Source organism: Trematomus bernacchii, unplaced genomic scaffold, assembly GCF_902827165.1.
Source record: "Trematomus bernacchii unplaced genomic scaffold, fTreBer1.1, whole genome shotgun sequence".
Classification (NCBI taxonomy): domain Eukaryota; kingdom Metazoa; phylum Chordata; class Actinopteri; order Perciformes; family Nototheniidae; genus Trematomus; species Trematomus bernacchii.
This window is the reverse complement of record NW_022987567.1, coordinates 7,521,890-7,538,067: the sequence shown is the minus strand read 5'-3', so window position 1 is coordinate 7,538,067 and position 16,178 is coordinate 7,521,890. Positions and strand designations below refer to the sequence as shown.

At 39.7% G+C, this 16,178-nt stretch overlaps 1 protein-coding gene across 1 annotated transcript; it reads right to left on the bottom strand.

The window, feature by feature from the left end:
• Positions 1–170: 170 nt before the first annotated feature.
• On the bottom strand, positions 171–15,250 carry crata (carnitine O-acetyltransferase a). Its single transcript, XM_034125716.1, has 14 exons — positions 14,991–15,250; positions 13,739–14,029; positions 13,224–13,342; positions 12,958–13,011; positions 12,399–12,564; positions 10,405–10,579; positions 8,637–8,815; positions 8,250–8,350; positions 7,358–7,477; positions 5,591–5,713; positions 4,394–4,529; positions 3,211–3,273; positions 2,607–2,744; positions 171–1,563 (listed from the first exon to the last, which is right to left on the bottom strand). The coding sequence occupies exons 1-14, from the start codon at positions 15,015–15,017 to the stop codon at positions 1,348–1,350; spliced, it is 1,908 nt and encodes a 635-aa protein (XP_033981607.1). The 5' UTR covers positions 15,018–15,250; the 3' UTR covers positions 171–1,347.
• Positions 15,251–16,178: the final 928 nt, after the last annotated feature.

Genomic DNA, 16,178 nt, shown 5'->3' with positions numbered 1-16,178 from the left:
TCTACTTTCACTTTTTCTCCCTGCTTTTAGTGAAGTTAACTGTAAGTGGACCTAAAATAACCAAACATTCACTATTCATTGTTCCTGCTCTTATCAATAATGTGTTTTAAGATCGTGCTGAAATGTAAATCTACATTGAAACTTAGGAAAAATCAGTCATCAGTCATAAGTGTTTTGAAAACAATGTATTTCATTTGCGAGGAAGTGTTGAACAAGTCCATCAAACACAATGCTTCATGTTATTATGCATGTTTCCTGCTAGACTGTCCTCCCAATATGATTAGCATAACTTCTGCACAGAATAATTTCATCTCTTCCATTACTACTGTATGCAGAATATCACAAAAACACATAATGAAATGCTGACTGGCCAACATAGTCTATTAAATGAAGACACACCCCTCCCATAGATAGAGTTCTTATTGAAGTCTACACACAGATAACTGGCGCATCACAAAATAATCTTACATCAGTATAAACATGGCACTTCAAAGTTGTTTAAATTAAATTAAGAGCCTGTTTTCTGATTAAATTCTGAATTGTGTCAGTCCTTGTATGAAAAAAAGACACGGTGGAAGACATTATGCAGAATACACCACTGGCTGTCGTATGGTAGAACATGTAAATATGCATGTGGAAATCAGAGGGCACAGATGAATACAATCATTAAATAAAAACATGGATTAATACACTGCATGTTCTGAGTATCAATGCTCAATAAAGACATGTTTATGACAACACAACACTTGATGAGTGATGATTGGGTGATGACAACACCATTCGTTATGTGATCTTATGTGATCTTAGAAAGCCATGAAGATGTTATTAACTTTATAAAAATCCTTGGACTGTAAATATAAGACTTAGCAAAGTTATGTTCGAGTAAACTCCAGCAGACATGTCCCCTGAGTTATCAAACAGTGTACATTTAAGGCACAGAGGCACAAACCAGAGTGTGTCAGGCTATTCATGTAAAAATAATTAATAACTGAGTCTCATCTCATCAGGTTTTTGTTGATATTAAAAAGGATTTAAAGAAAATCCATTCATTTGTATTAATCAGTGTTACACTTTGAAACAGAACGGGCTGTAAAACGATTGTCCATCATTATGATTATTGTGCATTGTACCAGCAGAGGAACAGCACCTACCTGCCAGTCATTACAAAGCAGTAATCACACATTATTTAAAGTGCATAATCAATCAAATCAGGAGAATACTGTATCTTGGACGTCCTGCGAGGGGTTCAGTCAATCACTCAATCACACACAGAGTGCTCTTCCTATCAAAGAGGCTCATCAGCGCCACTGATCCATTTCACTTCACAGGGGTTATTAAAGTCCAGTTTCACAGTTTGGCTCTGGGCGTTTGCTCCAGCAGTTTCCTCATGTCCTGCAGAGCTGCCTCCACAGCCCGGGCCAGATGTGCTGCGTTAGTTTCTGAACAGCTGTTGAAAGACGACACTGCGAAGTTGATGTGATCGTCCATGGGGTTGTAGCACACGCCGTATCCGCTGGGTGAAACCGGGCCGAAGCACATCACACAGTCGGTCTTTGACGGTACCTTGTGAAGAAATGAGAAAGCAGTGTTAGCGGTTAGCCTTCTCCATCTGGAACTCACTTCCCAAAAACATCTGTGAAGGCACTGATCTCCCCATGTTCATATCACAAATTAAAAAAACCTCACCTCTTCAGAACTGCTTTTAATCTGTAATTAATGTTTTATTTTGTGATCATATTTTTTTAATTTAAGCAGAAACAGAGAAAAACATGGTACAAAACTAGGGTTGCAAAGGGGCGGAACATTTCCGGAAAGTTTCCATGGGAAGTTAAGCTGGGGGAATTTTGGAAATATTCGATGCAAAATTAAACAAAAAATGACAATCCAACAAATTTGTTGTAATTTCTTTTTTTTTTAAAGTAGAATAGAACAAGTTTTAATTTTTTTATTGAACAATTATTTGTTTCATTGAAGAACGAAAACAGGAATGTTGAGTTAAATATTACTCATCACCCCCAACCCCCCTCATTATCATTCCAAAAATCCCCACAAAGTCCCATTCAAAATATTAAATGAAAAGAGCCCTTCTCCCTTCCCTGTTGCGAACCTTTGTGTGGTCTCAATAGCCATGCAGTAAGCGGCATGGATATTAAAGTGTACTTGCATGGCATCTGTTTGTTTTAGTCAAGATTATAATAATAATAATAGATTAATTTTGTTAGCGCTTTTACAGGTGCTCAAAGACGCTTTAGAGATATAGTGAAAATGTTATGCTAAAATATACTTTCCCCAACTATATTTAAGTTCCCTATAAAGAGCCAACCTTCAATTTAGAAAATTCCCAGTTTATTCCCATAAATTCCCGTGGAAAGTTTCCATCTTGCAACCCTATACATACCACGTGAAAGAACATACAAACAGTTCCCTTACAAAACAAACAAAAATATAATAAAAACCCCACCCTCAGGACCACTTCAGAGACATGTTTTCTATATATCTGAGATCTATAATATATTGATGAAAAACAGTATAATAGGGGACCTTTAAGTCTTAGGAAAACATCGATTTGCCGTTATGTAGTGGCGGTACACAGCGCTGGTTCATACCTGACTTGTAGAGAGTTTGTACTCTGAGGCTTTGGAGTAGGCGGGGTCCGTGTAGATTTCAGGGACGGAGACTTTCTCCTCCAGAGCGATCATCTTAAGGCCCAGCAGGTGTCTGTCGATGGCCTGGCCGCTGATCGCCTGATGGAGAGAAGGATGTTAGTCACCAGATGTTAACTACTTATTAACTAGACATGCTTTATTCTGTATCTTCCTTGTTGCAGGAGCTAGAAGTACAAATTCAATAATACAGTATTTAGCTAAGCAGTAGGTTGTTGTAAGTGTAAGTAAGTATTGTAAGTGCCTCAAACAAGACAAAATAGTACTGTTTTTTGGAATATGGTGGTGTTTAGGTGAGTATTTGGGCAGCAGGATTGTGTGTATGGGGTTGAGTCTAAATAAACTACGGTGTGTGTTCATGGTAACGAATGAACATGTGCCAGTGCAGTTCTTTGTAAAACAATGGGGCTCGATGGCAGAAAGGAAGAAGATATATTAAGCTTTGACACACACCGTGCTTCTCAGTAGGAAACATTCACTGTAAGTTTGAGCTTTGTTGACAATTATTACTAGACGTGTTGACTTTGTTCATCCTGTGAATACTCACCATGTTAGTATACGCCCTGTGAGCATGAACAGCTTTCTCCATTAGATCCACCTTCTCTGTGTTCTGGTGAAAACAGGAAAAGGAGGGAAACATAACACAAACTGTTTTTCCTCAATATAGAATTGTTTCCTATAAGAAGAATTTATACTCATTTGGGGACGTGCCCATAAAGCGTTTTGTCTCTGGCAGAAAAGCGCTTTCTTTAGTTTTTATACTGCCATTGTAACTTATGGCGCGTTTCCACTACAGCGCGGAGCACGGTTTAAGAGGGCTGTGACGTCAGCGGCCCGTCTTTGGTTGCGTTTCCACTTGGCCTAGTACCGGCCGGCGGGTCCTAATTCAGTTTTTCTGGCCTCATAAAATCGTGGGTCTAGGGCCAGAGACAACGAGGCTGAGTCGGGCTGAGTATGCTAAACTAGAGAGAGCATCGCTGGCAAGGGGGCTACAACTACAACAAGATGGACATATTTGACCGTGATTTAATTGTAATACACGTTTCAAAATGATGCCGAAGTAACAACATACTGATACCGGTTAGTAAAAACCATGAATTAATGCTTTGTCAAGTCTGCAGACAGACGGCAGGCGAAAAACCTTTTAAAATGTGTGTTTTCTGAATGGAGATCGGCTAAGCTAACGCAGTATATGCTCCGACCGTCCACACTCACAACAACGGCCTATACAGACATAAATAAAGCAGCGACTGTATTCACCATGACACAGGCAGTCTGTGGTTTGTACTTGTTTCACTTTTGTCGAGTTTCTGAACAGATATGAGGAGCTGTGAGCTCTGAGTGCTAACAGCTAACGGCTGATGTTGGTTTTGTGTTTCGCATTGAAGATGACGTCACGGCTCCGCCTACACTGCGTTACTATAGATACTACCCCAGTTCCTAAACTGTAATGGAAATGCGCCATAAAGTGAGCCAGTCCTAACGAGGCCTAGCCATACCGAGCGAGGCCGTGTAGTGGAAATGCGCCATTAGACTGACACAGACCTTTGCTTTTTATTACCCAGCTCCATTACTATACGTATGTTTAAAACTGTTTTTAACATGAGCACCAATCAGAGGATAGATGATTTGCTGCCTGTGAAGAAGTGACTGACAAAGTTCCCTATGAACCAGCTGGTGTACCGCGTCAATACAAATACATCCCATAAAAATGTCCCTTTTAATCACACCTGTTTGCTGAGGTCATCAAAGGCCTTGGCGAAGGCAGCGGAGGCGCTCGAAGCAGATCTGATTGTGTCTGTGCGGCCGAATCTGAACATACGCAGGGAGGCGCTTTCATACGTGGCACAGCAGCGCTGGTTCATCCTGCAGAGAGAAGAGCAGTGTGCAAAAACTGACTGGTGGAGGTAATGCATCGACAAAGGTAGGGACGCATTTCTGACGGTTCTCATGACAAAAGGTGACATTATTCTTTATCTCATTTAAAGTTTTTCACGAGTAATGTCCCTAATGGCAAACATTAAAGTTCCCCTATTATACTATTTTTATTACAGGTCTCAGATATATACAGAGCCTGTCTCTGATTGGCTGAAACACCAAACAGATCATTGCAGCATCCCATAATCCCCTCTGTTTCAGCCCTGTTTCCAAAAGTGCTGATTCTCTGTCTGTTACTTTAGATGAAAATAAGGAGCCCCTCCCCACGCCCCTCTGAGAGAGATTTGGTTACAAAGAACACAATGGTGCTCTAGGAGGAGATTCAGGTGATAAGGTGGTGGGGGGGTTACCTTGGTTGGTGATTGGCTAATGGTTACACAAGACAACAAAATCATTATGACATCATAAAGTGGCCAAAATCTGATCAGCTCATTTTCAGACAGGTTTTTATAGAAATGGATCAGGACAAAAAGAGAGAGAATCTTTGTTCCTGAAACTTTCAGAGTCTCTTTACACAGAGGGGACACATGTTGATGAAGAAGAGACATGAAGAAGAGGGGACACATGTTGATGTAGAAGAGACATGGAGAAGAGGGGACACATGTTGATGTAGAAGAGACATGAAGAAGAGGGGACACATGTTGATGTAGAAGAGACATGAAGAAGAGGGGACACATGTTGATGTAGAAGAGACATGAAGAAGAGGGAACACATGTTGATGTAGAAGAGACATGAAGAAGAGGGGACACGTGTTGATGTAGAAGAGACATGAGAAAGTGGATTTTGCACAATAGGTGACCTTTAAAGAACTTTTATATTATATGTACCTCAAAACTTGAATCTATTACATCTCAGTCAAGGACACAAACATCCTTATTGCAGCGTACATGAACTATGTGATAAAGATGAATTGACATGAAGCTATCTGGTTAGCTTAGCGTTAAAAGTCTCTATAAAAACCACTTATCCAAGACTTCCCAGCCTCTCACCTGTAGTAAGCCAGCTGAAGCGCCACCTGTATGAAAGCATCGGGGCTCATCTTGTGGGTCTTTGGGATATTTTTACCAAAGTGGCCAAATACGATGACCTTGGTGTCCAGCTCCTGGGCCAGTCTGTGGGGGGAGAAATTAACCTCTCATTACCATCATAACATAAGGTAAACATACACATATATACACTTAATAATAAACGTTATTTGTAAACACAGTAAAACACGGACAATGATACCAGGGAGAATTGAAAGTCAACCCAAATTAAAAGCCATATTAAAAAGATTAATTTGCTTTTAAACATTTCAAGGGAGTCACTAAATATTTGAAGAACTTTTAGCGGATACTACTTCTGTACTTTATTATTCTGAAATGGGCCATTGTGCAGAATGAGTACTTTTACTCTTTGTAATAAGTAACTTTTGATCTTAATACTTTTGTACTTTTACATTTTGAAATCAGGACTTTTACTTACTAGTAAAGGACACATTTAAGACCATAGTATTTGTAAATTTAACTTAAGTAAAGTATCTTGAGCACTTCTTCCAATACTGCAATTTACTGTGTGTGTGTGTGTGTGTGTGTGTGTGTGTGTGTGTGTGTGTGTGTGTGTGTGTGTGTGTGTGTGTCACCTGAAGCGTCTTGTCGAACCAGACCATAGTATTTGTAGTTTTACTTAAGTAAACTATTTAAGTACTTCTTCCAATACTGCGATGTACTACTGTGTGTGTGTGTGTGTGTGTGTGTGTGTTGAAGTAAAAAGATATGATTCTAAACTGTATTAGAGTAAACATGTATTGTTTGAACTGTTTTAAGTAATCCCATATAGAAATGATATTCTCACTTACAACTCACTGACACAGAGATCCTGTTTCACCCACACACAGCTCCTTTTTACCAGAGCGCACACACATGTTCTTTTCAAGGTTCAGTATGTTCTTTCTGGGCTCATTATATCTGTATACAATGTTTAATTGTCTGAGAGTAACAGTTTATGTGAAAGATGCCATGGGAAAATAATGGAGTGAATACCGGTGCAGAGATAAGATTGACTTTGACCTTGTAGAACCTTAGAATCTCACGTTCTGGTCAGAACTCTGATTCGCTGTATTGAACCCGGCCAGAGGTGGATCCAACCAGTAAGGACACCTGGGGGAGTGAGCAGCTCACACAGCTCCTCCCCACGGACTCTCTGATTCGCTTCGGAGTAAAATGGGAAGGAAGAGTCGACACATCTCCGCCCCAAAATATGGATATAAATACTGTTGTTTTTGTATGTAAAAATACTTCTTGTTTGATGAGTTGGCTGGTCCCGATACTTGTATCCGCATCCCATCACAAACCTGAAGTCCGGAGTACTCTGTACAACTAAGTATACGTGTTTTATTTCCTACAAGTAAACTCAGATAATTGTTATAACTTTTGATTCCGGTGTTTTCAATTCCTTTCTTTATTAAATAGAGATCAGCCTCATTCAACGAACGGCGCGCAGCAGAGGGGGGGGCTATCAGCCACCATAATAGGTGTTCTGCTCCAACAGTGTGTGTGTGTGTGTGTGTGTGTGTGTGTGTGTGGTGTGTGTGTGTGGTGTGTGTGTGGTGTGTGTGTGTGTGTGTGTGTGTGTGTGTGTGTGTGGTGTGTGTGTGTGTGTGTGTGTGTGTGTGTGTGTGTGTGTGTGTGTGTGTTGTGTGTGTGTGTGTGTGTGTGTGTGTGTGTGTGTGTGTGTGTCATAATGTCACTGAGTGTGTTAGTAAAGTAATCCCTCACATGTCCATGGCGTGCTTGGCCTCCTCGATGTCCTTCTTGATCTCAGGTGTGATGTTGAAGTGCAGTTTTTGGGGCATGGGCAAAGGCACCATGGGAGTCCGCACCATGTCTGGCTTCCTCCTATTAGCACAAACAAAAATGATCATCAACATGGAATAAAAACAAACTAAGGTTGCAGTCAAATAGTGCTTTTTGCTAAGGGACGGTTCCTAACGGAGTGATATGAGTACTTATAAGTGTCAGCCACGATTAGAGCTATTTCAACTCTGTAGAAGAAAAGAAAAAGGATCCTCAATGCTTCCTTCATTATCTCCTTTACGATAGGATACATCAGACCATCCTTTACCAAGGGAAAGGAGATAATGCACTCCCACAATTCTTTGCGGCTGCAATATTTAAAGTGCCATTACTCCATTTGGGAAACCAACTCATGATGGACAAATGCACATGATGTAAATTACAGTGCGTACTAAGCATTTTCCGTCTCATGCGATATATTGCCGGTGTGCTTCTATGTTTGAACTTTCATTAATATGTTAAACCAAAAAGGAGAACTATGAATTTAACATGAAAACATGACCAAAGGAAGTCAAACATTTACTATGTTTAGTTGGGTAGTGATTTTTAAGCAGATTTCTTTTTAATCAACATGTTTGAATGATAATATGCACAGAAGTAGTAGTAGTGTATATGTGTGTAATCCATATATTTCATAGGTTATTATTTATTCATACAATCATACTAACTGGGATTCATGTTGATTCATACGAGTGGACAGTAAGGGGAAAACATTTCCTTACCGTCCTGCTCTCTTACTTGTTGCTGAACTTGCAAAAACCCTACAACAAGAATAAATACAAACGTAAACATAAACGATCTTAGACCTACTTACGTGTATTCCACAACATGGTCGATCAGGGCCACTATAGGCGGGCCCTCAGCTGGGGCGTGCTCATAGTTCGCACCACATGTCCCGTCTTCTCCAATAATAAACTGAGAGAAAGAACAGACACAGAACGTAGGACAAGAATGTGTAAAACATTGGCATTCAATCATCTTAGCTTATCAATTCTGTTAGAGCCAGGCAAGTCCTTCTGGTCAAAATCAAGTGTTGAGTTATATAGTTTTCACAGGGGGCCAGAGACACTATACAACAGGACTACTGGTCAAGGACTTCACTTACATGTATAAATAACAGGATAACATAATAACCAAAGTAATATAATACTGTGAAAAGTGTGTGTGTGTGTGCGTGTGCGTGTGCGTGTGTGTGTGTCACCTGGAGCGTCTTGTCGAACCAGCGGTTGCCACTGTTCCACTGACTGCCTCCTCCGTGCAGCATCTGGACGGCGGCAGAGCTGCGGTACGTCTCATCAGAAACCTGAGGCATGGCTCCGTCCAAACACAGAGTGAAGATGCTCCTCTGGATGGCCCACACCGACTTTTTGTTGGTCTTATCTAGACATATCAGATAACCCGCAAACATGAGACTAATTGTTTTTTTCTGCTATCGGAGAAGACTTCACGTCACTGATATCATGGGAGTTGTCGTGGCTTCCTTCCTTGTTTTCTATCAAGCCACTAGACGCCTTAAACAGACATTTTAAACTTGTTTTCTGTTGGGAAAATACAGAATGTCCTCTCCTAACATCAGAGTAACATGATAACAAAGGTATCCCAACTGTACCTGTGAACATGACAGGATGTATGATTACCTAGAAGAGCATCAGGACTGTTTGAGGCATATGATAGCTATGTGATTAACATGATGATTCAGCCTCTATGGAGATAGACATGTGACAAGCATGATCATTTCTGACATGGAGCTAATCTGAAGTAAACATTGAATACTGCTTTCTATTCCTCCATCTTGTGACTGTGTAACTCCCTCTCTTGGATATCAGCATGTGAAGGACACTGTTTCAGATTTTGAGTAAAAAGTCAGAATTTTGAGAAAAAGTCAGAATTTTGAGAAAAATACAGAATTTTGAGATTTTCCGAAAAAAGTAAGAATTTTTTGAATTTGAGAAAAAAGTAAGAATTTGTAGATTTGGGGGAAAAAGTAAGAATTTTGAGAAAAAGTCAGAATTTTGAGAAAAAGTCAGAATTTTGAGAAAAAGTCCGAATTTTGAGAAAAAGTCAGAATTTTGAGATTTTCCGAAAAAAGTAAGAATTTTTTGAATTTGAGAAAAAAGTAAGAATTTGTAGATTTGGGGGAAAAAGTAAGAATTTTGAGAAAAAGTCAGAATTTTGAGAAAAAGTCAGAATTTTGAGAAAAAGTCAGAATTTTGAGAAAAAGTCAGAATTTTGAGATTTTCCTAAAAAATACATAATTTTTTGAATTTGAGAAAAAATACAGTATTTTGAGATTTTGAGAAAAAAGTCAGAATTTTGAGATTTTTAGTCCGAATTTTGGGGGGAAAAATCTGAGTTTTGAGAAAAAGACAGAACTGGTAGAAAAAGACAGAATTTGTAGATTTTGAGAAAAAAAACTCAGTATTTTGTTCATGACACAATTTACGATTACCTACAAGAACCGGTATTCCTCCATCTTGTGACTGTGTAACTCCCTCTCTTGTATATCAGCATGTGAAGGACACTGTTCAGGAACTAGTTGATGCTCTGTATGTGATGACTACTTCCATTCTGGAGAGGATCACAAATACATGGATCCTGAGATTGAAGCTCAAGCCGGGGACCAGTGAGATTTTTCTAACATTTTCTTTCCTTTATATTCGTCTTAATCACGGTTGATGAGTTGCTTGGCCTCCGTTAATGGGATGATATTGTGCAATGCTAAAAATAAAATAACAAACAACTTAGGTCTTCTTTCTTGCTTTCTTTCTTTGTTAAGGCTTATATAACTTGATAACTCAAAGGAAAATGTAACGGTTAAAAACTGTGCTTCGATGGCGTCTTTCTAAGAGGTTGCCCATCACTGCCGTGGGAATTGTAGTCTTTTATGCTCTGGTTGACTACAGACGTCACGATTAGGTGGCCTGTCTTATAAAAACGAAATACTGGCTCTAACAGGACTGTTATCTCACCCTTGTTGAGGTTGACGTAAGCCTTGCCCCAGGAGTCTCGGTGCTGGGTGGTGAGGATGCCCACGGGCTCCATGTTTGTTTGAGAGGAGGAACTGCAAATCCTGTCCAGCTGAACACAGAACTGATCCGCTGTCAGTGGAGTGCCATCACTGTTGTACACCTCCAACACAAAGAACTGAGGGCATGTGGAGGAAAGACAGGAAAGGCTCAGTCAGGCTTCTCATATAGTAAGCACACAATCATCATTATTTTACTCAATCTGGACTACTGAACTCTACTGTGGTGGTTGACTTTTCTAGAGCATTAATGTAAGACCCAGTGAAGCCAGGTTACTCAAAGAGCCATTCTAAATTTGACTTCTGGATCTGGATTAATACTGAGCAAAACCCAGAGGTATCGCGCTCAGTGGGGGATGAATATTCCCCGCTAAATCTTTATTACAATGTGCCGGAAGCACACCGCGGACTCTGCGATGACAGCTTCTTCTGGCAGCATGTTTCACTCTCTGATTGTTCTTGGAAAGAATGAGTATTTCAGAGTGTCACTAGATGTGGATATTGTTAACTTACATGCACTATTTCTGTTTATGTTTAATGTGTTCACTTTGAGTTTTATTGTGAAGAACCGTCCGGAAGTGTTACCGGATGTTGTCAAGTGTTACGTGGGAGTTGGCGGTGTGCTGAAATAAAGTGTCGTGCTAAGACGAAAGTGTGTCTTATTATCGAGTAACAGATATTCTCTGGAAGTTCAAGGAGTTAGCTTTGCAGGGCCATCATTCTAAGAGGCTTTAGGGTATATTGATGCATCAAGGGCTGAGATGTTATGGACAATCTTGAAGAAGAGAACTAGTTCAACCGTTTGAGCATTTCTGTGACACTGCTGTCCAATTTATAATCTCTAACTGCACCTCTACGTTACACTGTTTCCAGATAATCCTTTTCTTTATCGGTGATAATTAGGCCCCTGGTACCAGAAGAGCTTAAAGGTCCCATGTCATGGCCATTTCTACTGATCATAATTCCATTGTTGAGGTATACTAGAATAGATTTCCAAAATCGCATTGGTTTCTCAAACAGCATCTCTGTATAGTATGTGTATTCACTCTCTGTCCTAAACGGCTTGTTGGAGCTCCTGCCCCCCCCCTCCCTGTGAGCCCAGTGGCCGTCTGCGAGACAGCGAGACACAGCGAAACCCAGCCCGAACACACACACCCGCAGCCTGGCTGGGAGTTTTTGTGTGTGCTCACACACAAACTCCCAGCCTCGCCGCGTCCCGCCGTCTCAGGGAGGAGACATTGGCGGAGCTGCAGCTGAGAAAAGATTAAGTGTGTGTGTGTGAGGAAGTCCGCGGATTGGTCAATTTGGACCAATCCACGGACGTAACGGCTCCACGGATTGGTCCATTTGGGTATGGGCACATCACTGTACCCAGGAAGAAAAAGAGAAATCTCCAACGAGGCGTTCTGGGGCAGCATAGACAGGTCTTTTCTGTGTTAGAGTTTTACTTGCTACAGGGTGTACTTTGAGGGTTTGTGACTCTGCAGACCGTTTACATGCAGAAAAACCTACATAACACACAAGGGGACGGGTAATAACCGGAAAGCATGACATGGGACCTTTAAACAAATGTGCAACGTTGACCAGTGTAGTTCCGTCTAATCCAAAAATGTATGTATCCACATGTAGCAATAAGCTTGACTCCAACAAAAATAAGTCTGCGGAAAGTTTGGCTGACTCTTTACTTAAACAAAAGGTATCAGTACAAACACATATTTTCAAAGGTCAAAAAACTATATTGCTCCGTGATTCTTTTCTCATTCTAATTACCAGCAGCTGCGGTCGGCTATGACGTCAATTTTACAACGGCTGGTTTAAATAAATTATATAATAATACTAATAACAAAGGATTACAATGTTCAAATATATCTATATACACACATAATATATCAAATTATACATTTTAACATATGGCTCCTACAACCAGTGTTCACTCACCTGATGGTTGTGAACTACAGTTATGTGTGTCGGGGGTCTCGAGCTTTTAGCATGGTTCACCACCGAGTCGCTCTTCAGGCCGGGGATACGGCAGGACGACAGCACTTTGTAGTACTGATTCATACACAGGGGCTTCGCTCCCATAAATTCAACTGGCAGGGTCTCACTGCAAGAAATATTCATGACTCAGCTGATTAGTTACACTATTCAACGCGCTACTGTGTTTCAAAACGTGGGTTTACTCATGTGAAAAAAGCTTATTATTCCAAATTATGTTATAAATACACAAGTTGATCAATCATATTCCAGAACAACAGCGTACAAATCAGCTGGCTCAGTGATGATTTGTGACAATTGTTAATGTAATAAGCTGCATTTTCATACTGTGGAAGTTTATTTAAGAAGGTATGGTAGACTGCGTGACCCAATAAGAACACAGTTGTTTACTTGTTCTTATTATAGGCAACAATAGCAAAAGGAGGCTAGGAGACAAAACCATTAATAGGACAAAATAAGCAGTGTTAGTCAACAAGGAGGATATTATAAGCACGGTACTCACTTGTCAATCATTGTCTTAAAGTCCAAAACACCTGCTATCAGTTTGGCAGCAAACCTAAGCAGAGAGAACATGATGTTATTCAAACAATAGTTCAGAAGTGATTTTTAAATGACAAAACCATTCGTGTTTATGGTTCAAATATACCAGAATGCATCTAATTCAGATAATCATAATGTATGCTTTCATTGTTTCAGAGTAACACAAGAATGCATCTCTGCCACCTGTCTGTAAATGTGTTGGATATAAACTGAGCGGACATGCGATACCTTATTTGTCCCTGTTTATCTCTGAAGTTCATGCGGGGCAAGACCAACCCGGGACTTGAATGCACCACCACGGGCAACCGGTAGTCCAGATAAGCAATCTGCACCCACCATTGTGACAACTACAAAGACAGAGAGAAACAGAGTCAATAACAGATCAATAATGCACTTTATGAAAAGGAAATAGGTGAAATGTCAGAGGGGTTTTCAAATACATTGATTAGGCAAAGAACAAAATCCTAACAGGTCGTGTCAGGGCAACGCATCTCAAGTCAATTTGGATTAACTTAAAAATAGTGTATGTATATATATAATTTTGTTTATCTGTGTGAGTATTTAATTACGGAACTATCTTTTATTTCTTTATCCTGCAATCCTCTGTATAAGCCTTGCTTTCTGCCCTCCCGCTTCTACTCAATTATTTTTATTTTTCGGATGTATAAACTGTCTAATTGTTGAAATAGTAGAATACATTTAAAAATAATAATAATAACACAAATTTCCCACACAAGTCTCACCCAGTTCTCGGTGTTCTGTGCTCTCTTTTCCAGACTTTTCTGAAGTCTCTCTCCCAGCCCTCCTGCTTTCTGGAACTCGTCCACCAGTTCTTTGGTGTGCTTCAGCTCATCCAGCTCCATGATGGGCTCCAGAGCAGAGATGTAGCGCTCGCAGGTCTGCTGCAGGGGGGGCACCGGCAGCGTGGGCAGGCCCTTCTGGTGCGTCAGGTATCTGCCGGAGACTCGAGTCAAAGACACCGGCTTCACCAGGTGACGGAGCTTCATGAGGCCGCATGGTTTCGCCCTCCCCACCTTCACAGGAAGACAAAGGAGTGTCCGTTTAATACATGTTTCTTATCTCATGTTCCTTTACATGTCCAAAGTAACTGTGTGTTAAATGCATGTAGTGGAGTAAAAGTACAATATCTGCCTCTGAAATGTAGGTACACAACTTGAACAAATATACTTTTCTGATAAATTGTGACCATATCTAAAGAATAGTTGTTGGTTGCAGTTATAACGAGGTACCGGTAGGGGGCAGTCTGTCCTTATTTTCAACCTGACAACAGTACCATTATGTAAACAAGAGTACTAAACAGCAAATAACAAATGTCCAAAATATTCAGATTAAGTTTCTGTTATCCTATGGACTGGCTAAACTGAATAAATTAAATGTACTTAAGTTACTAACTAACTGTACCTAACTTCTTCAGACATGTTATTCCAGTGAGTTTGCCGAATAGCAAGATAAGTCTGATGATGACCTAACTTTATGTTATCTTCTTTCCCATCTACATGTCTGTATTTAATTCACTATACGTTGACTTAACGTTGGACAAAGGTAGAAGTGAATAGTGTATTTTCAGTCAAGCTTGTGCTTCAGAGTCTTTCGGCTAAAGCTATATTGTTTCTTAGCTAAACATAATTCACCTTTCACCCATTTAGCTTAGCTAAAGGTTAACTAGCATTACCTACTATCAGCTAGCACACATTCATATTACCTGCTAACAGCTAGCACAGGTTCATTTTACCTGCTAACAGCTAGCACACATACATGTTACGTGCTAACAGCTAGCACACACTCCTGTTATCTACTAACAGCTAGCACACATTCATGTTAACGTCTGCCGTTAATCAGCGTTAGCCAATTAGCATAACACACCACAACCATTAATGTTCTTAACTTCAATAATGACCAATATTAATATCAGAGTCTCGTGTTGGCTTAAGACCAATGTCAATAAACCTACTCAGTGAAAATTGCCTTACTTACCATAGTTCTGCAGCAAATGCCCCACATTGTAACGAAACGCCCACAGTCAGTGCTCGAAGTCCAGCAGGATTAGATTGGAGAAAAAGCTCTTTATTTCACTGTTGTGTTTGATAAGTGAGAGTAACTGCAGACAGGCTGGAAACTCTCCTGACTTCCCCACAACACAGGTCAGCTGTCAGCACAATGTAGGAGAGTCACCCTGCTGGGAATGCCTAAGGTATGCCACTGCTATAAAGGTGCTGGGTGTTTGGTAGTCTTATTACTCATTCTGCACTATGGCCCATTTCAGAATAAAGAACATAAGTATTACCAGCTAAATGTACTTCAAGTATTAAAAGTAAGAGTCCTTGTTACAGAATGGATCTTATATTATTATGTTCATTACATTTATCTGTTTTTATACATATAAGAGCATTTTAGGATTATAGTTTGTCAATGTGGACGAGTTTAGATTCTATAAATACTGTGTAGATTGGTAGTACAGCACTGCATTATGCCATATCAGCATATCAAGATTTCAAAGGTTTAATGTCATACACACTACACTGTAGTTGTGCAATGAAACACTTGGGTAATTCTGCTCAATGGCCCATTTCAGAATAATATAAAGAACACAAGTATCACCAGCTATGTGTATAAAAGTATCAAAAGAAAAAGTGCAGAATCTTATCGGATCTTATATTATTATGTTCATTATATTTATCTGTTTTAATACATATAATAAGAGCATATTAGGATTATAGTTTGTCAATGTGGACCAATTTAGATACTATAAATACTGTGTAGATTGGTGGTACAGTATTCTATTATACCATATCAGCATATCATGTGTGATTATCTGTAAAAAAGTAACTTGTAATATAAATGTAGTGAAGTAAAAAGTGCAATATTTGCCTCTGAGATGTAGTGGATTGGAGTATAAAGTAATATTAAATGGTAAAGTTAAATACAAATATGTCATAATAGTAAGTAGTACAATACTTGAGTAAATGTACTTAGTTACTTTGCACTACTGGTACTATGCAGCTTAAAACAGTCCAACATAATATGGTTACATAGGGGTTCAAGACAATGCCCTGGAAGTACTTTAAAGTTAAAGTAAGTAAAAAATAAAAATCATGGTATTTATTTAAGTCTTGGAGGCTAATAGAAAACGGTGCTTTGGTCGACAGCTATATTTTTAGAAGC

Bases quoted from the DNA above. Each gene is read 5' to 3' on its own strand.
- crata (XM_034125716.1), bottom strand. From the start codon at position 15,017: ATGTGGGGCATTTGCTGCAGAACTATG. The intron at 5,714-7,357 runs GTGAGGGATTAC...CTCCCCCCACAG, and splicing joins GCCAAGCACGCCATGGACAT to ACTGGCCCAGGAGCTGGACA. The intron at 4,530-5,590 runs GTGAGAGGCTGG...TTCTCTCTGCAG, and splicing joins CTTCAGCTGGCTTACTACAG to GATGAACCAGCGCTGCTGTG.